This window comes from Nothobranchius furzeri, chromosome 7 (assembly GCF_043380555.1).
Source record: "Nothobranchius furzeri strain GRZ-AD chromosome 7, NfurGRZ-RIMD1, whole genome shotgun sequence".
NCBI lineage: Eukaryota > Metazoa > Chordata > Actinopteri > Cyprinodontiformes > Nothobranchiidae > Nothobranchius > Nothobranchius furzeri.
Window position 1 is genome coordinate 30381498 of NC_091747.1, and position 23799 is coordinate 30405296.

Here is a 23799-nt window from a genome sequence, read left to right on the forward strand (position 1 = left end):
GATTTTGACTGATTTACCTAGGAGCTATTGAAAAAAGTCCCTTAATTTTGGAATAAAATCTTAATAAAAAAGATCAGATTGTGTGAAATGTGTTAAAACTGTTGTGTCTTGTAAATGTAGTTTAGTAACACAAGTCAGAAGTAATTTTGAGTCCTTTAGCAAATTATTCTGGAAGCTTTTAATTTTTTTTGGTACTCGTTTACAAAGGACTACAAATTTGTTGATAGTCCCTAAGCAAACCACCGTTCCCATTAGCGAGTCCTCGGAACTCAGGTTACCGCTGTCTGTGTCGCAGTGCACAGCATGACGACTTTGCTGACCGTGTAAACCAATGTCTGTCGAATATCCAAACTTCAGGCTAACTTCACCGCGGTTCACAAAACGGATGTTTCCCGTATTTGACAGGGTTTTTGACGGAGAAACTTCAAGGCTTGGTCGTTTTGATCCCCTACGCATGCAGATGCGCTGACATTTGAATCGTTATGCACATAATGGAGAAAATGACTCTAAATGCCTAAATAATTTATGCATGTGTGAAAAAAAGATTTAAAAAGGGTTTATATTATGTTCCTCTAAACATCGGTTCATGGGAGTCGCTAACCTGCAATCTGCTCTTTAATTCTTTATTTTACCAGCACAGCGAGCCGGTGTCGGTACAAGATCTGCTCGGGTGCAAGATCGGCTCGGGGTCCTTCGACTGCCGATGACGTCAAAGTACGGCAAACCCACTCGGACAAAATACATTACACATCTATTCTGTTGGAAAGAATTTAGCAGTTTCGTTATTAAAATAATGTTTCTTAAGACGTAAGTTTGTGTTTATAATGGTATTTGTAAAATAAAACACTATATTGTATTCATAATGTTGAATTCCTCTTTGAGCACATCTCTTGAAGGATCATAGGTATTAGCAACACCTGTGAAATTGTATTTGCAGGAAAGAAGTGTGTCCCATTTATTGAAGTATTTTGTGTTTAGAGTTTTTGACGTCTTGTCCATGCGTAGTTCAGTTACGCTCATAGCTGCTAGCCAAAACTCTGGAGTTAAACGTTTCTGGCTTTACTAAAATACCTGTCTGTACTTATTTGATTGATGGTAGTTTTACTTTCTATTAGACTCCAAATGTTATCATTTGCCCCGTTTCTAATTCATAATTTGTAAGAATGTAATCGGTGATATTAGCATTAGCATTCCTATGGGTTTTTCCACGTATATTAGCATTGCGCTAACCACTCGCTGCCAAATTGCAGCCTTTGCGTTTAAAAAATCTCCTTTTGTCACATCGCAATTTAATTGCACATGCAGTTAATCGTTCAGCCCTAATATACATGCAGCTCTATGCTAAAAGTGTATTTTCAAAGAGGTAATGATGGATTTCTTTGTAAAAGTTGTCCATCTTTCCAACAGAAAGATTTGCCTGGACCAACGTAACGTGATACCAACGTAACGTGATTACGTAATTACGTAAGGTTCATGTTCAGCCAATCAACTACTTTGACGTCATCGGCAGTCGACGGACCCCGAGCCGATCTTGTACCGACACCGGATCAGATAAAGTAGAGCTGCATATGGGTTTCCGACCCCTGCCCGAAGCGTGTAGAGCTGGTCCAACTTTCCACAGTCAGGACGAAAACCACATTGTTCCTTCTTAATCTGAGGTTCGACAATCTGATAAATCCTTGTCTTCAGAACCCCTGAATAGACCTTACCAGGGGGCTCAGAAGTCTGATGCCCCTGTAGGTGGAACCATTTTAAATAGGGGAACTACCACTCAGGTCTACCCCAACCCTATGGCACCCAGAGCCTTAAGGAACTCTGGGTGGATCTCATGTTTAAATTATTATTATTATTATTATGATTATTATAATTATTATAAGTTGGCCTCAGTAAAGGAAACTTTCAAACAGCTGAAAGAAAAAGCTTGAGATAAGCACATCTGTTTGTCAGCAGGTGTAGGATGGTAACTTCTTCTCATAGGCAGCTGTGGACCAAGGCTGCTACAGCAGTTTTAAATACATCTCAAGGTAATAGGCTTTAAATGCTCTAATTGTTGGCCTCCTAGCATCACATGTTCTGCCAGTACTTCCAGCATGGTTGGCCCAGGCTGATTGTGATTGGGGGGTGTGACACTTTGTGATCAGTTCAGAAGAAACATCATCAAAGAGTTGGCTCTTGTTATCTTTTGAATCTTCTTCTGAATGTAACTGATTTCTTTTGTGATTTTTGTTTCCAGACACAGAAAACACTTGTCAGTCCAGTCCAAAGCTGTCATATAATCAGACCTGTTATTGTCTCTAACATGATGGCTCTCTATAAAAGTGAAGGACAAAGAATGAGTTTCCTCTGCACATTTTCGAAGGTTTTTTTTTCATGCAGAAAGAATGTGCTGAACTAGGCGGGGCAGTAATAACTGCACATTTGAGGGCCTCTTGAACCAAAGTTATTCATTTCCCATCAGAATACATCTGCAGACCTACAATCATAATTATTTTAGGAGCGACAAAGCATCCAGTGGTCATTGCATCCACTGAATGAATCTGGCAGAAGCACAAGTGCTGTGCTGACCCAAACAATTGCAGCACAGTGTCACGCAAACACAAACTGATTCTGTTACATTCCTCTGCCTGTCACCAGGGCCTAGAATGAATCAACAGGGAAGTATTGCCAACATTTGGGCATTGCTAGGGAGTCACACTGAACATATGTTTCATGTTTACTCCGAGGTAACACGTTTCCTTATTCAGCAGAAAATACTCTAAAACTAAATGTGCTCGACACCCATCACATGCTATGAAGTGTTGGAGCAAAATGACGGCTCCATAACCCAAAGCTGTTTATCTAATCTATTCAGCCTCTTCCTCAGGAGAGATTTTATTTTTCTGGGCCATGAGCCACAGCAACTGTTCTGCAACAAGCTGAAATGGTGAGAAACGTTAGGAGAATGTGTTGATATCCGTGATAGTCACCTGCACACAGCAGCAGAGAGCGCATGAACACGGTTGTCACAAAAGCAGCTTTAAACCAACAAAGGAAGTATTGGAACAGCTTGTGTTCTCCATGAGAACGTTCTTTCCATAATTCAGCCCAGATGTGAATAGGAGCTCCCTGTTTGAGGTTCATTACCCTTTCATGGTATTGCACCATCCAGACAAGGTGTGTGTGTGTGTGTGTGTGTGTGTGTGTGTGTGTGTGTGTGTGTGTGTAAGGTCAGATCAGGAATCCTTACATTCCTTACAATTGTAAAGATGGATGAATGGATATATGGATAGATGAATAGATGTATGAATGGATGAATGGATATATGTTCATATGTATGTATGTAGGTATGGATGGATGGATGGAGGACATACTGACCACTTTCCACACTCGACTCCTTTCTTCTACAATCTGCTCTTTAACTGTATTATTTTGTGCAATTTCAGCTGTTAACTTCATTTTCTCTCTAAGTGTTTTCTCCCCAGAAGAAGCTACAATGATGTTCTGCTGAGCTGTGGTGGCCTCATGGAGGGGGTCATCGGCTAGCACACTGCTGCTAACCACTTAAACATTCTCCCTCTCCTGATAATAACATTAACTTTCTTTGACAGTGAATGTGCTACTACTAGTTTACCCTTTTAATTATAGATTCACTAGGATAAATACAATAAAGTTTATCTCTCATAAAATAGAATATTCACTAGGAAATCACAATGTAACCATAGAAACACTACTTGGTATATATGTTGTGTGTGTGTGTGTGTGGGGGGGGGGGGGGGGGCTGTCTTCTCCATGCCCAGTGACTCGTGGTGGATGGCTGCTTACAGACCCTTTTACTACCTACGTCATCAAAAGTTGCGCGCGCAGCCTGGCAACGAGAGTGAAGGCTTCCTCATTCACACTCGATACTAAAACAGCATTTTAAACCCTTTGTTTTGAAGTTCTGAGCACATAAAAATGTCGGGTTGTTGCGTGTATGGATGCCAGAACCGCTTCTCTTCAAGCAGTGGACTGAAACTTTACAGAAGTCCGAAGTTCTACATTTTTCCTGCTCAGGTCTTTCCATGCACATGTCTGAGATGTAACTGCAGCCTTTTCTGTTTTTCCCATCCTAACACAAAGCTCAACTTTGAATAAAATTGCTGCTGCGTGGCTGCAGCATGACCCAAGTCTGGAACATCAAAATGACAGAATTAAACAAATTTATACGCTTTATTTCATGCTTCAAATTAACATTTCATTCCAGTTCATCTGTATTTTCCCACTGCATATTAGTATAAACTGTATTTCTCTAAAATTAACACGATTGTACTCTGAGCACGCTAAAAAAAGAAACCTATGCTACACTCACCCTGCCATGCAGGTACAGTTGGCTGTGAAGACGTAGTTCTCTGGTTTGTTTACTATGACCCAAGCCTCGTACATAGCGGTCTCGTGTCCTTGTCTTTGGCTAGGAAGGACTTCTGCCTTCAAGACACAAAACTCAGAGTCTATGTCGTGGTATTTTACTTTCTGTAGGTGGCCACAGACAACATAGTTGTATGCATCTAACGATTTGTATGTCCGTAGCTTCTCACGTGTGTACCTACTGGGCCTCTCCACTAAAAACGTATATATATCGGGCCACTGGATATCTGGCCATGCACCTACATCTTCCACCCATTCCGTAATGCCACAAGGATCCGGAAGTCTGTTGCCATTCGTTAAAGTGAGTTTAATAATATAACATTCAAGATTTGCCGGTGATAACCCCGCAGCGTAGCTTGATAAAGCCTGACACAACGCCATTCTCTGTTGCTAAGCTGCGCGCGCATTCTCGCTGACGTCATATTGTTTACAAACAGTAAAAGGGTCTATACTGAGCCAGGATCCTCTGGACGTTTCTTCCTGTTAAAAGGGAGTTTTCCTCTCCACTGTCACTGCATGCTTGCTTAGTGTGAGGATTGCTGTAAAGACTCTGACACTAGTCAGTGACTTGATGTAACCTGCTGGCTTAATGAGCTGACTTGTATTGGAATGTTTACTGTGTTTAGTGTCTTGAGACGACTCTTGTCATGATTTGGTGCTATATAAATAAACTTGAATTTAATTGAATGGATATATGACTCGGTGGATGGATGGATACATGGATAAATGAATGGATGGATCTATATCAGTGAATAAGTTTCTCCTGAGGAAAAAGTGCTGGTATTTCTGGGCAGACACCCGTTCCTGGAGGCATGTCTCCACAGAGGAGGGTTGTTCTGTTCCTCAGCAGATCTCAGATCAGTCCGTCCACAGCGGCAGCGCGCGCTTCACTGCTAAGGGATCGGAGGAGGAGGATGGTGCTTACCACGCGTTTCCCAGGTAAAAGTGGCTCCAAGTCGAGCAGCTTTACAGTTGTTAGACGTGTGCTGTTTGTATGTGCGTGTGCGTGTTAATGTCACGAGACTTGCACAGCGTGAGAAGGCGTGCGGCTGCTGTTCGGGAGCAGACCTGGAGCAGACCAGCTGAGCGTCGCATCTGGGTCCGCCAGCGGTCCTCCAACTAGTCCAGCCGAGGCAGCTGCCGCAAAGCCGCTTGGATGAGCGCTTCCTGCAGGACAGAGACCGTGTCCCTCATCAGACGGCGAGGACAGCGGGACAGCGCGTGTCTGTGCTCGGACTAAGCAAGCGCGGCTGTTGGGAACGCGCGTCTCTCAGCTGAAGGTTAAAGATTGCTGATGGAGCTAGCCAGGCTAGCGTTAGCGCTCCTCTCTGGAGTGGAAAAGAGGCCAAATGACTACCTAACTACGCAGCTCTGATGTTCGCATGATGGGACGTTCTGGTTGAAGCCGACATGTTGGCGTTCGGAGCATCGGTTACACACTTCCAGCTTTCCCTTGTGGAATAGCCGAGCCGCACCAGAGAACTTCACCCATCAGCTGTAAAGGTTCAGTTGTGTTCGTGAAGAGAACCACTTCTGAGGGATGTAGAAGTTTCTGCTCACACCTGGAAAGGGGACAGACAGCTGCGCCCATCAGACACCCACACCTTATGAACAGGTCCTGCTTCTGTTCGCGTGCACGGGAAGACTAACTGGTGGGCCAAGTTTAGGCAACTGTGATGTTTTGCATCTTGTCACGTTGTCACACCTGCAGCATGACTGCATGATGATGGCTGCTGTTTGACCTCTCTTCCTCTACATGGAAACATGGACATACTTTTCACTTTAGAAGTGAGTGTGTGTGTGTGGAGGGGGGGGGGGGTATCTTTACAGTATGCTCTAATGGGAAACAGGCTTCAAAACAAACAGTTGTTTTCCGCTTGGTCCTAGAGCTCAACCAGTGGGGGGGGACATGTCCCCCCTGTCCCCCCCCCCCCCCCCCCCAAATTACGTCCATGCATGGAAACATCCACCTGACTCTGCTGCAGTCACACACCACACCACCCTAACCCTAAACACACACCACCCTATCCCTAAACACACACCACACCACCCTAACCCTAAACACACACCACCCTAACCCTAAACACACACCACACCACCCTAAACACACACCACCCTAACCCTAAACACACACCACACCACCCTAAACACACACCACACCACCCTAAACACACACCACCCTAACCCTAAACACACACCACACCACCCTAAACACACACCACACCACCCTAAACACACACCACACCACCCTAAACACACACCACCCTAACCCTAAACACACACCACACCGGGCTGAGTGATATAAACAACTTTGCCCTGATTTACCATCCCACCCTATTGGTTGTATTTTTGCAATTGAAGAAGCCTTGTTTACTCTGTAGGACTACAGACGCTGCCCTTCCATAGCTCAGTGAGCCCAAACCTAAAGCTGTTAGTAAATGTCATCAGAGATATTTTCTATTATTGAGTGTCTAAGATTTATCAGTGCAGCCAGCAGAGAACTATGGAAGCTGCATCGATTTAAAAATGTCTCCAGAACCAGTAAATTACCTCTGTTCATAGCAGAGAACGAAAAGTGTGTGTGTGTGTGTGTGTGTGTGTGTGTGTGTGTGTGTGCATGTGTGTGTGTGTGGCTCATTAATTCCTTCCAGGGGCTAGAGGAAAGGGCTGGTCAGCAAAACCGAAGAGGCCCTCTAAGGCTCTGATATCAGTCACACTAATTCCATTTTCAGGAGGTGCTCATATGTGCGCATGCATCAATAAAAGCAGACAGCGTCCTTCCTGCTCTGAGCTGTGCGTCAGCGTTTGCTGTGGGCTTGCTAAACCCTTTGATGTTTGCCCGGCTACAGGAATCCCCTCGGAGGTCTTGCCTGATGTCGTGCTGTGATGTCAGAGCCGCGGTGACGTAGGCAGGAAGGAGGATGCTGGTGGAAGAAGCCAGCCACATATGTGTGAATGCGACTGACGTCTGCCAGTGCGAGAGGCTGAATCTGGGGCATGAAACGGGCACTCCCTCTACATGCAGTCAGGCTCTGGATCTCCGTATGTTTGACAGATGGCCACATCTGCCTTCTGCTGTGGAGAGGAAGCACCTTGAGATAACCCTGACACTTGACGTTTATGTGATTACAGAGCAGTTTTCCACATTCATCAGGCTTTCCATCACAGCAGCTGCGCCGTGTGTGAATACTTTTATCCACGGTTGCATGTGACATTGATCTGTTCAGGTTTGAAGCATGAGGTGGAATCTGTGTTGGTAGGGCATGTTTATGCTGGATTATTTGCTGCCTTCCCCTCCATAGCGCTAAGCAGGAGGCATGTAGCGTCCACATCTGATTAGCAGAGAGCTGCTGTGTGCTAGCCCTTTGATCACAGTGTTTCTGGCCGATAAACCATGCTGCTGTCATCTCTAGCAAAGCCCCAGACCTTGACAGACACTAATTACCATGAAGCCAATTTGGCAGGCTCAGGAACTGCACGGTCTTGTGTAGCTGCGCAGATTAGCTTGTTTAATAACGTTCACCTTTGTTTTTGTCCTAATAATCTGATATTAATGTTGGACGTCCTCAGACGAGCAGAAGCTCATGGCGTTGACCTCAGCTCAGCTAGACGAGCAACTCTCCCTGGTCATCATTGTCTGTTATTTTATAACTAAAATATTATTCAAGAGGTTTTCTGTTAAAGGTGTGGTTGAATGAAAAACATTTTTAAAATGTTTTTTCTGATTATAATCTGAGTTTGTCATACAGGCTGAACATGAGAATGGTCTCCTATACCTATCTCCTGCATTAGCTTCTGGTGAAACTCTAGGATTAGGAAGTCCTGACAGATCTACGTCACATTCATGGACTCACCCATCTGGACTCACGACGGGGAAGGCTGTTGGTGGTTTAGCGTCCAGGAAACAGCAGAGAATGTCTCAGCTAGTTTAAGCTAACCGTTAGCGTTAGCAACTTCACCACACAGCGGAACTCCTCCACATGTGTTATTTGTGGAGATGAAACATCAACGCTGTGCTGCTTGGGCGCCGTGTTTCCTGCTGAGTAAATGTGTAAGCTATGCTACGTGTGTTGGCATCTCTCATGCTGACTAGAACTGATTAAGGAATCGTTATCAAACATGGCAAACGATTCCTAGGAATTGAAACAGTGGGAACCGATTCTCAACAAGAACCAGTTTTTGGGTCCCACCCTTCCTTATTAGTCGGGTCATATCAAAGACTTGAAAATTGGGACCCGGTGCCTCCCTGCTTGATACTCAGCATTAAGCGGTTGGATGGGGTGGTTGAACTACCACATGGTTCCTGCGTGCAGTTGTGCCTGCAGCTCACCACTCCCCCAGGGCATGGGGGGTCAAATGTGGAGAACAAATGTCACACACACATCAATATGTGTGACGACTAATGGGACCTTACTTTTAAGCTAACAACGAGTGTAGGCCCAAGCCCAAAGTGTGTCAGGGCCCCAGACGGCTCCTGTCTCATGGTAGTGCATGCTGACTCCACCTGATAAACTCTGCTGCTTGTCTGACACGCTTTCTGGCGACTTCCCGCTGAGATTATTTTTGGTGCTGCTAGTCAGGAAAGTACGATAGTAAACCTCTGAGTTTTACGATGGCAGATTCTTGTGGTAATTGTTCCTGTGACCAGCCGTCTGACCAGGACCGACATGATTTTCACCACCGTGGTGAATCGTTTGGAGTCTTCCATTTTGCTCTAGACCTCTTTTACTTCTGAAGCCTGGATAGGACATGAAACCTGGACCACAGATGTTGGGTTGGGCTGCTTTCCCGGCAGTTTCAGATGAATATTTCAGACTGTGATGTGCTGGAATATGGTGGGATGAAGCAAACACACCCAACATCCTACGCTGCTCCCCAGCCTTTGATTTCCCTGACTGAAAGCAAAGCAAAGAATGAGAAGTCCTGCTTTTCCTAAAGCAAAACAAACTGATGGTGTTCCACTGCTGGTGTCTCTGCATGAGTAGCGACGTGTGGGATACAATCACAGAAATGATTTAGTTCACCCAAAATTGTTGCTGGTTCTGTAACTATGGAGTCTGCAGAGTTACGCGTGTCTGGTGGTAGATGGGGAGTCTGCATGTCTTATTGCTGCAGAAATGGGAAACACATCACTCTTGGTGGAATACGCCTTGAAACACTTTGAGCTGTTTATTTCTTTACCACCACCCCCGGACCCCACCCCAGAATAAACAGGAGCCAGCAGAGACACCGCAGAGCCCCCCCGAAACGCTACACTTCCTCAGGAAGAGAGGCAGCCCATCCGCTGGACGCAGTGATGTCACAAAGATAAACAATCTTCCGAACGCTGCTGTTTGCTGACTGTGATGGGCTTGCTGTTGCAGGGCATGCACGGTTCTAACAGATGCAGCCTGAGTCCTGCCAAGTGCACACCCACTTGGGTCAGTTTCAGACCACAGCAGGGAACAATGTGCTGAAGAGGTGCGGCTGCTGTGGGTTATTTTAGGAAAGGGTTTATTGCCTGTTTGGTGATTCACAGCGCTGCTGTTTTAGAGCCCTGACGAATGCAGATTTACTTTTATGTGAAGAAGGATGTAAATAATTTTTCTTCAGTTTTGGTGTTCTGTTGTGTTAGATTTATTGTCATTGACCTGAGTGATTCTGCCAACCTTCACCCAATTAGACGTGCTTCCTAACACACTAATCCTGTCGGCCATCCAGCCCCCCCCCCCCCCCATGCCCTCGTCTCAGCTGGGTCCCCTACACATTGATAGACCCCACGTGGCCGCTACTGCCTATGGGCGCTGACGAGCGGTGGCTCTGCCATCTTGCATCGGTCACGCACCCCCCTTGACCAAAAGTGCAGTGTTTCCCTTACATAGGCGTTGCCATAGCAGCCCGCCATGGCTGAAATCCCAGCACCACGCCTACAAGATCCCATGTAATAATAATTTTTTTTTTTGCGCTGTTTCCCGAAGAAGCAGTGGGAACTACTCTGTTGTTGCTGCTTGTGATCACAGCCGGCAGACAGCAAGGAGGAGCAGGCAGGGCAAGGTTAGGCTGACCATACGTCCTCTTTCCCCTGGACATGTCCACTTTCCACTCTCTGTCCGGGGCGTCCGGGGGGTTCCCTACATTGACCAAAATGTCCGATTTTTCATCCAGGGGCAGGGATCGAGTTATGGGGTCTAGATATCTTCCAGGAAAAGATCCAGTTTCTGCCTATATTACAATATTTATGGACTCTCAGCGTAGCGGGATTCTGTTGAGCAGAGAAGACGCAGAGCGCTGATCGTTGGTGCGCCCGCTGCGTCCGGCGCACGACACATTCTCAAAGTGGTGCAACAAAACATTATTAACAAATGATCGTTCATATCTGTTCATATCCTCTGGTATTCTGTCTTTTAATCGTTCCTGACGCGCTCCGCTCATCGTGTGCTGCGGTGTTTCACCTCACTGACGCAGCATCGAAACGCGCTCTCCGCTTTGCGGTCAGGAGATCCCTTTGATCTGCTCAGAAGTAACTGATGAGGTGAAAAAGTAAGAATCCAGGTTGCAGTTTATCTGGGGAGTTTAGAGGAGATGCAGGAAGATGAGAGACAGACAGGACAGGAAATAGTTAAATAAAAACAAGAAAACAAAAAGTGTTGAAAAGTAAAATGTAGGTAGATTTATCTCCACTACACGTTTTATAAAACAATAAGTTATTCACATGTACTATTTATACATCTGATACAATTCAGATCACCTTCAAAACTCAGTCACACACCCAGGGCCGTTTCAAGGCATTTTGGGGGTCAAGGCAAAACGGAGCCCCCCACCCCCAATCCTTAATAATCTGTGCACAGGAAGCGTGCCGATGCTGTGGTCAAACAAAATGTATAACGATTTCTTCTTAATAAAACGTTGTTGCAGCACTAAAGCAGCAGAAAACTGGGATGTTGCAATAAATATGCAGAATGTTTACATATGAATTGTTTTAGAGCCTTTTTGTTGGTGGAATCTGATATTAATTTTAGCTCTTCTCCTGGAAAAAAAATGGGTCCCAACGTGTTTGTGTGGTGTTGCCATAGTGTGACGTCATCAGTAGCACAGATCTCATGTCCTCTTTTTTGGAAATACGGTCCCCCTAGGCAAGGTAAAGTTACAGCATAAGTTACTGAGTTCAAATTAGGAAGGTAGCAGTGGATTTAATGCTTTTTGGTTTACATGTTTCAACAGCATTAAGATAGATGAATGTTGACGATCTTGGCAATCAGGGTTTACCCCAGTGCTCATCAGCCTGGCAGCCTGCCAGGTTTTCCTCCCCCCGTCAGGCTAAGCGTCACTTATTTATGTAAAATTTATTGTTTTGCATGTCTGACTTTAACCGCATCTAATTACACCGTATTACAGTGTGAGCGCAACAGCGACAACTTAAGATCGATGTGTGAGCAGCGTGAGAGGTGGAGTGTTTTCGATATGAACCCTTAAAACCTCCAGCAGGCTACGCTGCACTATTGACGAGTTAGCGCGCAGTGCTAACAACTTAGCGACGTGACATGTCTCGGAGAAAGCGTAAAAACACTTTAGACACTTCTTCTGAAGCGGAAAAATAAAACTTCTCAAAGCAGAGCACGACTTTGCCTTGTTCATCCTCTGCCGAGCCGGACTGAGCTCGATAACATTGACCCACTGCTAGTTTGCATAGCCACTGGGTCGTTGGAGCTGCCCCGTGACTGCCTGATGAAAAATCAGCAGATTTCATCAGACTCGTAAAGTTTCTTGTTTTTGCTGGGGACCCCCTGTATTTTACTGCTCCCTCCTGCAGTCTTCCCCTGTTTAAATTTTAAATGATTCTGTAAATTCCTTGTATCAATAGAAAAAATCTTTTCCTCTGCTACCTGCAGTAAATGTAGGGAAGACCAACTTGTCTTCCAATTTTCAAATAATAAATAAGAGGTGCATTCATCTGTGTATCTCCTTTGATCCGCATTAGTGATATTTTCAGTATCATAACAATGAAGCAAAGAAACAGATCCCTGAGTTTATGTTAGTAAATTTATTCATTAGGTGCATCTGACCTGTTCTGTTTTTCTCTGAAATGAGATCAAATCAGTGCTTCTATGGGTTCTCTCCTCTCTGTGCTAGAAAATTTTACTTTATTATAATGTTCACTGTAATGCATCTTGATGTTCTTAACAAATAAATTAAATCAAAGATATTGGTCAGTAATGCCAAATATGTATATTTGTGTTTCAGTCATTTTTATACTGGCTTAAAAATACTTTATTAAGTCTACTAAGCAGGGGTGTTGAACGTTTTTAATAGGGCCAGCCCAGTAATGATCTTGGACCAAAATAAAGGTTTTTAATTCTGGTTATTAAAATGCAGCAGCTGCTGGATTGGTGCCGTTCAAAGTGGAGTGCGCCTAATAAAACAATATTAACATAAAGGTGAGACGTGTCATATAGGGTGTTTCTCAATGTCAAGGCGCCTGGCCTTGCGAGGCGATGTCTTGCGAGGCCAGGCGCCTTGCTTACAAGGACGCTGTCCTTCCTTGGTCAAAGAAAACGGTTAAATGGAACAGACTTGCATCACGTGACTGTGGCTTCCACTGCAGTCATGTAACGTCACGTGACACGGGGGATAACGTTATATTTTACAGGTATTAGTTTCAATATAAATATATAACAAGCCTTTTACTTTTTGAATTGTGTATACATTTGTTAAATTAAAAAAAAGTGAGTTACTACCGCTAGCCACTGAAGCTGCAACTACTAAGCAACTATCCAACAATAGATAACTTCTTAGGATCTAAAAAACATTTTAAATTAGCTGACTTACTTTTAAACTTGAATTTGTCCCCGAAGTAGCTGCCAGCTTCTGATCCGCCATCCTTTTCCAAATACTGCGGTGTATTCTGGGTAATTGTTGACCAAGGCTAGGCTACAAGGCACCTCCCATTTATCCTTGCTCAGCTAGCTAAACGGCTAACAAACGGAGAACACACGCCTCGGTAGAACATGAACATTGGAACACGTCTTGGCAGCTCCTGATGACGTATCTCCTAGGCAACCAGGACAGGGCCAAGACATCAAGGCGAGGTTTATTGGCATTGAGATACACCCATAATTTCATCTCCCACTGAGACAGGCCCATCCTCTCTCCCTGTCATCGCAGCATACGCTGCGCCGTCTCCAGTTTTCCTATCAGCAGAATCTTCTGCGATTCCGTGATTCTCCCACATTTGAAATAAAAAAAACCTTCTTTAACATTTTACTGCTGTGTTCCGGCTGAATCTCCGGGTCTTCAGGTTATACCCATTACACATATTGATTATGTGACGCTGCAGATCTTAGAACCATCTATTTGCATTCTATCACCTGGGCCATTATTTCAGGCTCAGTTTTTCTCAGCCGAGTCACAATTTACTAGTCTGCTTCTGCTGGCATGACAGACACACCGATGAACCAATCAGAGCAAGTTTAAGGCAGCGTGTTGGTTTAGCTGGGGTGCTCAGTTGAAGAATATTTTCTAAAAATTGACGCTTTAAGATGCGGACATGAACTATTAATCTTTGAAGAAGCACACCTTACTCAATTTCAGTGGACAGCCACTAGCATGAAAGTGCCTGTGGGACATTTGAGACATGAATCTCTCGCTCTCAACTGTGATTAGATGGATGAATGGGTAGACATTAGAATTTTAAGATTTAAAAAAAAAATCAAAAGTCTTATCTTCTTTTCTGTGAACAGGTATTACATTTTATGCATTTTACTGGTAAATAACTTACAAAACATCTGAATTGTCGAAACAGACAAAAATCGTGAATCAGTCGTGATATGATTTTGCAAGAACAAAATCGTGATTTGATTTTTTTTGTTTCATGTCATCCACCCCCACATCCACTATGTCCTGAACATGGTGAAATAAGCTCTCTCTGTGTGTGAAGTGTGTTTACTCTCGTGGACTACACAGACACTCTGTTGCTGCACCCAAAAAAATTACTCTTTGAATGAACATAAAAAAATCATGGAAAGGATTTGCCACGTGATTATGTTTGCTTTAGTTCAGCATCATACATTTATGTTATTCTAACTTAAAGTATTTGTGTTGAGCCAAAGCAATTCATCAAGGTTGAGCCAACTTGTTGACTACATTTAGATCCTATTTAATTTGATAGGGTCAACTTAACTAAGTAGAATTATTTTGATCCAACTTAAATCAATAAGTTTGGTCCTACTTAATCTCCTCATTTGCACCCAACTTGATTTGATAAAGCTGATCCAACTAATTTTACAGTAGTAGATTAACATTAGTAATTAATGTTGATCAAACTCATGTAAATTATGTTAGCCCAACAAAAGTGGTTAATGCTGAAAGAAGGCTATTTAATCACATGTAGTAGGGTAGTGGGGAGGGATGGATGGAGGGAGGGAGGAAGGGATGAATAAGAGAGAGAGGGTAGAAGGGAGGGACGAATCAGAGGGAGGGTAGAAGGGAGGGATGGATGGAGGGAACAAGGGATGAATCAGAGGGAGAGGGAGGGAGGGGTGAATCAGAGGGAGAGGGTAGGAAGGAGCGAGGGAGGGATGGAGGGATGGATGGAGGGAGGAAGGGATGAATAAGAGAGATGATTTAATTATGTTAACTGAAATAATAGCTTTAAAGTTAAACAAAATGGTCTCAGAGTCAAGGAAGGAAATGAGACAATGAAATAAAATACAGAACAACACTGACTGAATTGGCAGTTTTTTTTCCTGTAATCAACATTTCACAGGATAATATTTGCACTTTATAAATACTGCACACACATTAAAATGTAGTGGTGAACTTCAACAGATGTTAACGTTATATTCATCACAATAAACATTTCAAACTTTGGACTCTAGGAATTAAAAGTCGTTTTGGTCTATAGAGCTGTGTTTAAAAAGTAGTCCGTTTTTTTTTTTCATTAATCAGACCAATTTTAACCCGTGGCCTCAGCTGGTGTGTGTATAGAAGGAATAATCAGCCAATAATGTTGCTTAACAAGACAAAGAATCAAGAAGTAGCAGCTAACACCAAATGTACTGATAAACTAAAGTCCAAAGGATGATGCAAGGCCTCGTTTTACTTGTGCATGGGCTACAACAGATCAAAAAAAATAATTCATTGGTTTCTGAATAGGATTAACTGAGCAGCTAAATGTAGTTCAGGTAGTTTTAGATGTTAGTAACAACAAGTACACCAAGTTAACTATTATGTCCTATTAATAATCAACAGCAATACAATCAACCAAGAACACAATATTCTCAAAAACCTCATACTAAAGATGTGTTACTATTATGAAACAAAGTAAAGAACAAAATATTGAAAGGGTCTCAGATGCTGGCCTTATTAAAAAGTTGTACAGCTTCATAATATTTGAATCAAAATTTCTCTATTCTGCATAAAATTAAAATAAACCAAAAACCTATGGCTTATAAAAGAAAAAAGTTTTGCATTTACTATTTTCATATTATTGGGCTCCATCTATTTCAGCTGGATTTGCTGGAGGGCCAAATTTGTAGAATTCTTCAACACACCAGATTTCCCAAAGGACATTCCTTGAACCGTCACCTTATCGTGGTGGAGGAGTTTGAGTGCCCTAATGATCCTAGGAGCTATGTTGTCTGGGGCACTTAGTGCCCCTGGTAGGGTCTCCCATGACAAATTGGTCTTAGGTGAAGGGTGAGACAAAGAACGGTTCGAAGGATCTTTCATGGCGGTGAAAACGAAGAGTCGGAGTACCCGGCCCGGAGGGTTACCGGGGTCCCACCCTGGAGCCAGGCCTGGGGTTGGGGCCCGTGAGCGAGCGCCTGGTGGCCGGGCTTTCGCCCATGGGGCCCGGCCGGGCCCAGCCCGAACCGGATACATGGGCTCGTCCAACTGTGGACCCACCACCCGCAGGAGGAACATGAAGGGTCCGGTGCAATGTGAATCGGGTGGCAGACCAAGGCGGGAGCCTTGGCGGTCCAATCCCCGGACAAGAAAACTAGTTTTTGGGACATGGAACGTCACCTCGCTGGCGGGGAAGGAGCCGGAGCTTGTGGCAGAGGTTGAGCGGTACCGGCTAGATATAGTCGGACTCACCTCGACACATTGCATTGGCTCTGGAACCCGAGACCTGGAGAGGGGTTGGACACTCTACTTTGCTGGAGTTGCTCCGGGTGAGAGGCGGAGGGCTGGGGTTGGCTTTTTGTTAGCCCCGAGACTCTCTGCCTGTGTGTTGGGGTTTACCCCGGGGGACAAGAGGGTAGCTTCCTTGCGCCTTCGGGTCGGGGAACGGGTCCTGACTGTTGTTTGTGCTTATGGGCCAAATATCAGTTCAGAGTACCCACCCTTTTTGGAGTCCCTGGGACGAGTGCTAGATAGTGCTCCATCAGGGGACTCCATTGTCCTGCTGGGGGACTTCAATGCTCACGTGGGCAATGACAGCTTGACCTGGAGGGGTGTGATTGGGAGGAACGGCCCACCTGATCAGAACTCGAGCGGTGTTTTGTTATTGGACTTCTGTGCAAGCCGCAGTTTGGCCATAACGAACACCATGTTCGAACATAAGGATGCCCACCGGTACACTTGGTACCAGGGCAGCCTAGGTCACAGGTCGATGATAGATTTTGTAGTCGTATCATCTGACCTGCGGCCGTATGTTTTGGACACCCGAGTGAAGAGAGGGGCGGAGCTGTCAACTGATCACCACCTGGTGGTGAGTTGGATCAGATGGCAAGGGAACATGCCGCGTAGACCTGGCAGACCCAAACGCATAGTGAGGGTCTGCTGGGAACGCCTGGCAGAAGAACCTGTCAAGACGGTCTTCAACTCCCACCTCCGGCAGAGCTTTGACCACGTCCCGAGAGCAGTGGGGGACATTGAGTCCGAGTGGGCCGTGTTCCACTCTGCGATTGTCGAGGCGGCTGTTGCTAGCTGTGGTCGTAAGGTGGCCGGTGCCAGTCGTGGTGGCAACCCCCGTACCCGCTGGTGGACACCAGAGGTTCGGGGAGCCGTCAGGCTGAAGAAGGAGGCCTACAGGGCGTGGCTGGTCTGTGGGTCTCCGGAGGCAGCAGACAGGTACCGGATAGCCAAGCGGGGTGCAGCAGTGGCAGTTGCCGAGGCAAAATCTCGGGCGTGGGAGGAGTTTGGTGAGGCCATGGAGAAAGACTATCGATCGGCTCCAAAGAGGTTCTGGCAAACTGTCCGGCGCCTCAGGAGAGGAAGGCAGCAACTCGCTCACACTGTTTACAGTGGGGATGGGGAGCTGCTGACGTCAACTGAGGCTATAGTCGGACGGTGGAAGGAATACTTTGAGGAGCTCCTCAATCCCACCAATGCGCATTCCGAGGAGGAACCAGAGCTGGGAGGCCTGGGGATGGACTGTCCGATCTCGGGGGCAGAAGTTGCTGAGGTAGTCAAACAACTACACAGCGGCGGAGCCCCGGGGGCGGATGAGGTTCGTCCTGGGTATCTCAAGGCTATGGATGTTGTAGGGCTGTCATGGTTGACACGTCTCTACAACATTGCGTGGTCATCGGGGGCAGTTCCTAGGGAGTGGCAGACCGGGGTGGTGGTCCCCATCTTTAAGAAGGGTGACCTGAGGGTGTGTTCCAACTATAGGGGGATCACACTCCTCAGCCTCCCTGGAAAGGTCTACGCCAAGGTACTGGAGAGGAGGGTCCGATCGATAGTTGAATCTCAGATAGAGGAGGAGCAATGTGGTTTTCGTCCTGGCCGTGGAACTGTGGACCAGCTCTATACCCTTGCAAGGGTGATGGAGGGGGCATGGGAGTTTGCCCAACCAATCCACATGTGCTTTGTGGATTTGGAGAAGGCTTATGACCGTGTCCCCAGGGGCACCCTGTGGGGGACGCTCCAGGAGTATGGGGTGGGTGGCTTTCTGTTAAGGGCCATTCAGTCCCTTTACCAGAGGAGCGTGAGTTTGGTCCGCATAGCCGGTAGTAAGTCGGACCTGTTCCCAGTGAGGGTTGGACTCCGCCAGGGCTGCCCTTTGTCACCGGTTCTGTTCATCACTTTTATGGACAGAATTTCTAGACGCAGCCGTGGTGTGGAGTGTGTCGAGTTTGGTGGCAGGAGAATCTCGTCTCTGCTTTTTGCGGATGATGTGGTCCTCCTAGCTTCATCCAGCTCTGACCTTCAGCTCTTGCTGGGTAGGTTCGCGGCCGAATGTGAAGCGGCTGGGATGAGGATCAGCACCTCCAAATCTGAGACCATGGTTCTCGACCGGAAAAGGGTGGCTTGCCACCTCCGGGTCGGGGGAGAGGTCCTACCTCAAGTGGAGGAGTTTAAGTATCTCGGGGTCTTGTTCACGAGTGAGGGTAGGAGGGATCGGGAGATCGACAGGCGGATTGGTTCGGCGTCTGCAGTGATGCGGACGCTGAGCCGATCTGTCGTGGGGAAGAGGGAGCTGAGCCAGAAAGCCAGGCTCTCGATTTACCGGTCGATCTACGTCCCAATCCTCACCTATGGTCATGAGCTTTGGGTAATGACCGAAAGAACGAGATCGCGGATACAAGCGGCCGAAATGAGTTTCCTCCGTAGGGTGGCCGGGCTCAGCCTTAGAGATAGGGTGAGGAGCTCGGACATTCGGGAGGGACTCGGAGTAGAACCGCTGCTCCTCCGGATCGAAAGGAGCCAGTTGAGGTGGTTTGGGCATCTGGTCAGGATGCCTCCTGGACGCCTCCCCGGGGAGGTGTTTCGGGCATGTCCTGCCGGCAGAAGGCCCCCGGGTCGACCCAGGACACGTTGGAGAAGTTACATCTCCAATCTGGTCCGGGAACGCCTTGGGGTCCTGCCGGAGGAGCTGGTGGACAAGGCCGGGGAGAGGACGGCCTGGAGCTCCCTAGTTGGGATGCTGCCCCCGCGACCCGGACCCGGATAAGCGGAGGAAGACGACGACATTTTGTGTATTTGTAAACATAGTTCAGCATATTGCCTTCCTTTCAAAAGCACTTACAGATAGAACCTTAATACTGCTGAATTGAAACTGAAGCTCAGAGAGTCTTGATGCTGCAGCGTACCAATGATGTGTTTTCATTGGTCGGTTGCAGATGGGAGTCGTAGGTTTTCAAGCATGCTTGTAGGCTGTCGGAGGCTGATTTGGGTCGTGGGACGGCTCAAAAGCTGTCACAGAGCTGGTCAGACTGAACGACCACAAGTTTGCTGTTTTGTAACGCGATTATGCTCGTGACGAGGGATCTGGCTAAGACCGCTACAAATCGCACAGTGTGATCCGGCCTTAAGAGGAAGAGGAGACTAAAGCGTGTTAGCAAAAATTAACACTATTAATGTGTTTGGGACCAATTAGGCATGACCACTGGTCCAGCACAAGGTCAGTTAAAGTTCGTGTAAGAGTGAACAGTGACTGTGTGCGATCATCCCAGAAGCAAATGAAACAACTCTTTTCTTGTACAATGACATTGCTTCAGCAGAAGGTCCTTGCTAAATCCGATGCCTTCCCTTGTAGTGGGGCTTACTCAAGTCATAAGCGGGCAAGGCTGAACTCAACAAAAGTAAAAACCGGGTAAGCACCAGCAGTCTATCCCCCAAAACTAACAGGTTTAAGGCTTTAAATGAAAGAAATAATCGCATTAAAGCGTCAGACACATAAAGAGAGCGAACGTGTCATGCTCCTGTTAATCACCGAGCAGGCTGTGCTGGAGTTCAGGTAGGAAGGACAGGAGCAGTGATGCTGCTCTTTCTGATTACTTTTTATAGCTGGTTTTATCTCAATGGGACTATAATGGCCAAACAAATGCCAGGTAGTTTGCAGCTGAATGCATTTCTTGTGAGGCTGCATAAGCTGTCTGTTTTTCAGAGGAGGAAACAAGCGATTTGGCTCCGCCTTTAACAATCTGAGTGTGATTGGCTTTGAAACCATCTGCCCAGTGTTGATTCTGGCAGAGTCCCGCAGTACTGCTCCTTTATGTCGTCTCTTACTGAGGACAGCCAGGTTGTTTGCATGAATGAGTGGGCTGCAGCAGCAGCTTTACTGTTGACAAGGCATTAAGCATGTCTTCTTAAGGTGCATTACATCAGTGGGGATCCTTAATCCGTACTCTCATCAGCCCCATAACCATTTTAATGCGTCATCTCGGAGGGGTTTCAAACCTGTGATACCCTCTAATCTATTATATTACTATATAATATTATTAGCTGATTTTTAAATGAGCTTTTAGCACAAATTCAGCTGTTTTATTCTTACAGATGCACCTTTAGCACCCACCACCAAAAAGGCAAAGGGTGGCAACAATTTTACCCGTGTGTGTTACTTATCCTTTTTAGTTAGTCAGCACATAAATGACGAAACACTATCTATCTATCTATCTATCTATCTATCTATCTATCTATCTATCTATCTATCTATCTATCTATCTATCTATCTATCTATCTATCTATCTATCTATCTATCTATCTATCTATCTATCTATCTATCTATCTATCTATCTATCATCTATCTGTCTATCTATCTGTCTGTCTGTCTGTCTGTCTGTCTGTCTGTCTGTGTCTGTCTGTCTGTCTGTCTGTCTGTCTGTCTGTCTGGATGGATGGATGGATGGATGGATGGATGGATGGATAAATGATAGATAGATTGACTGATTGATTTTTGAGTAAACATCAACAATATTAGACCAGAAGAGGGCAGGACCAAAACATGATGATCTGCTAGGCAACCCTTACATCGAGGGCAGGAGGGCAAATAGTGGCCAGTCTGGCATTGGTAAGGTGACCTCTCAGAACCACCTTCCTTCTATTGGATCAGACCATGGCGTGCACGTATTGACGAGCTGTGTATTCACCCAAAAGAAACCATTCCTTGTTTTTCCTTGTTTTTCACTAATGTCGATCTCCCAGCGCTTTTTATTTTTTGTCTAAAGAAGAGGGGTTGATGTCGCTTATTAGGTGATACAGCTTAGCAAATAACTTTTTACCCATATGAGACACATATGTTGCCCAGTATGTTCGTCTTTTGTCAAAATTGGAAATAAATTAAAACTTTTCTGAACAAAGTTTCTGATTTACACATATCTAAAAAGTTCCGACTTTGGGATCTTGAAAGAATGACAAAGTTTGGTAAATAAAATAAACTGGCCGTCAGAACAAATTGAGCACAACTTGAATGCCTTTTTCACTCGATGTTGAAAATGTAAAATCTGAAAAGGCTGGAAGAAAATTATGATTTCCCCAAATAGGACAATATCCTGAGGTTGTATCCAAACACTTTCTGAACTGCCGCCATATTTATTTGTGTTTTTAAACCAACACAAGCAGCCATGTGTAACTGCTGCTGCTGGCGCTTCAGCACCAGCTTGTTTACCTGACAGTCTCCCTCCACACCTGCATGAAATGGAGGAAGTTTATATGTGGAGAGGAGGGGGAGCTGTTGCGTGTGACAGGCTTGGTATCAACTGGACTTTGACAGCAGGAAGAGAACTCTACCTGTGTTTTTACTCCATCCCTTCTCTCTGTTTGTTTCCAGTGATGGCCTTGGCAAGCTGTATGTAGGGAACAGGCAGAAGCACCTTGGCCAAACACCTGTCTAACGACCCACACCAGCAGAAACAGATGCCACCATGTACAGTGTGGAGGACCTCCTCATTTCTCATGGATACAAACTTGCCAGGCATGCCACATCCTCCACCCCTACACCAGTCCCCCCGTCTTCCTCCCATCAGCCTCCCTCCTCTCATCCGTCCTACAGAAAACACCATGAAACTCTGGAGAACAGAACTGCTCCTAGGACAGTAAACGGCTATGAGAGGGGGCCGGTGGTGGCTGTGGCAAACAGCAGTGGAGCAAGGCACCCCCAGGTGTTCGGTGGCGGTTGTCACAGCAACATTGAACCTAGAGATGGGAGCCAGCCACAGCGGGACAGTGAGATCCGAGGCCAGACAGACACCCATTCCTTAGGAGAGTCGCTGACCTCAGACAGCGGGTAAGATGTGATCTGTGTCTCCAGGCTCTTTGTGTTCGTGAGTCAACTCTTTATCATTTGTAGGTTCAGTGGGAATGTTTACTTTGCAAAGTGCCTTAAGACAACTCTTGTTGTGATTTGGCACTATATAAATGAACTGAATCAGTAGTAATAGTAGTTTTTTAATTTAAAACAAACAAACAAAACATACATAATATAAATTCGTCATCCTTTTTTCTTCTTCTCTGCTTGAAAAGGAGTGGCTGAAGTCAAAACGTAAATGTTCCTACCCCCTTATACATATCATCCTTTATTTATACTTAATACTAATATACCAAACTTAACACGAAACCACGTTAAAACAACAAATGCTACAGATCATACAAACAAACCATAAAGGAAAAAACAAAAAACACATCTCTTTTAACAATTCATACGCAAACTCATTTTTCTTTAGAATAAAGGACAAACAAAATGAATCATCTATTTTCTTCTCTATACTAATATGCTGTTTATAATTCATTTTAAACAGGTTTATATTTGTGCTTACTTTCATTTCCTCTTCTAAGCTGTTCCATAATCCCTGTTATTGTGATACACACTTTTTTGTGTTGTTCTAATATTATGTATCTTTAAACTTAGTATCCCTCTCCAGTTTTATCTTCCTTCCCTCTCTGTAAACAGTTTCTGTATTTTGTCAGGTATTCATTCATTTCTTACCTTTGTAGCGTCCAGAAATGGTCAGTTTTTCATCTACAGTTTGACCTCTTCAGTATCCGGTCATATGGAGACATAAGTCTTAACTGGTGCCTTTAATCTGCAAGAAAGATTCGACGCTGCATGTTTACACACAGATTGTCAGCATCATGTTCTATTCCCAAGGTTCTTCTCTGCCAAGCCTGTCTGCTTATATAGGCTGTCCTGCACAGAATAAAGGACTGAACTGTTATAATAATGAATACTGGATGATGCAATGAAATACGTAAATAATCATAAGGTTGAATGAATAATAATGGCTGAAGAATAATAATAGTGTTTTGATTAATCTGTGCTTAAATTACTGAAGTTGAAATGAATATTATTATGTTATGATCAGTAAAGTTTGATTTAAGAAGTGAATCACTATCTACGTGACAAGCTCACACACACTCATACACATGACGATGACAAGGTTAAAGTAATCTCATGACACGTTGTTTTCTGATCCACAAATCAGAGCTCCTGTATCTGAGCAAGGTGTGTTCTGAGGTTTGTTTGTTAACACCTCTTAACCTCTTTTGTCCTGTTTGGCCACAATCATAATAGGAGAATTATCAAAACAGAATCACTTCCCGAGTTCTAGTTTTTGGAGCCAAACTCCAGACTGGCCACCGGAGGAAACTCTTGAACCACCGCATTTTTTGACAGGCTGTCAAAACCTGTCACACGCTACAAAGCTGACACAGCAAGACTCCTTAAGAGTCCCTTCAAGACGCCAAACAAGTCCACCTGTTGTGACCTGGAGA

General features: G+C 45.2%; 1 protein-coding gene across 4 annotated transcripts in view; it reads left to right on the top strand.

Moving 5' to 3' along the window:
* The first annotated feature begins 5187 nt into the window (after positions 1-5187).
* jcada (junctional cadherin 5 associated a) overlaps positions 5188-23799 on the top strand; it is a 96194-nt gene continuing 77582 nt past the window's right edge. Inside the window, exons 1-2 of one of the 4 annotated variants that reach the window (XM_054751228.2) lie at positions 5188-5322; positions 21860-22315. In XM_054751228.2, coding sequence (XP_054607203.2) covers positions 21954-22315 — 362 coding nt within the window. In that variant the 5' untranslated portion in view covers positions 5188-5322; positions 21860-21953. The other 3 variants (XM_054751231.2, XM_054751232.2, XM_054751229.2) reach the window with 3 other exon arrangements.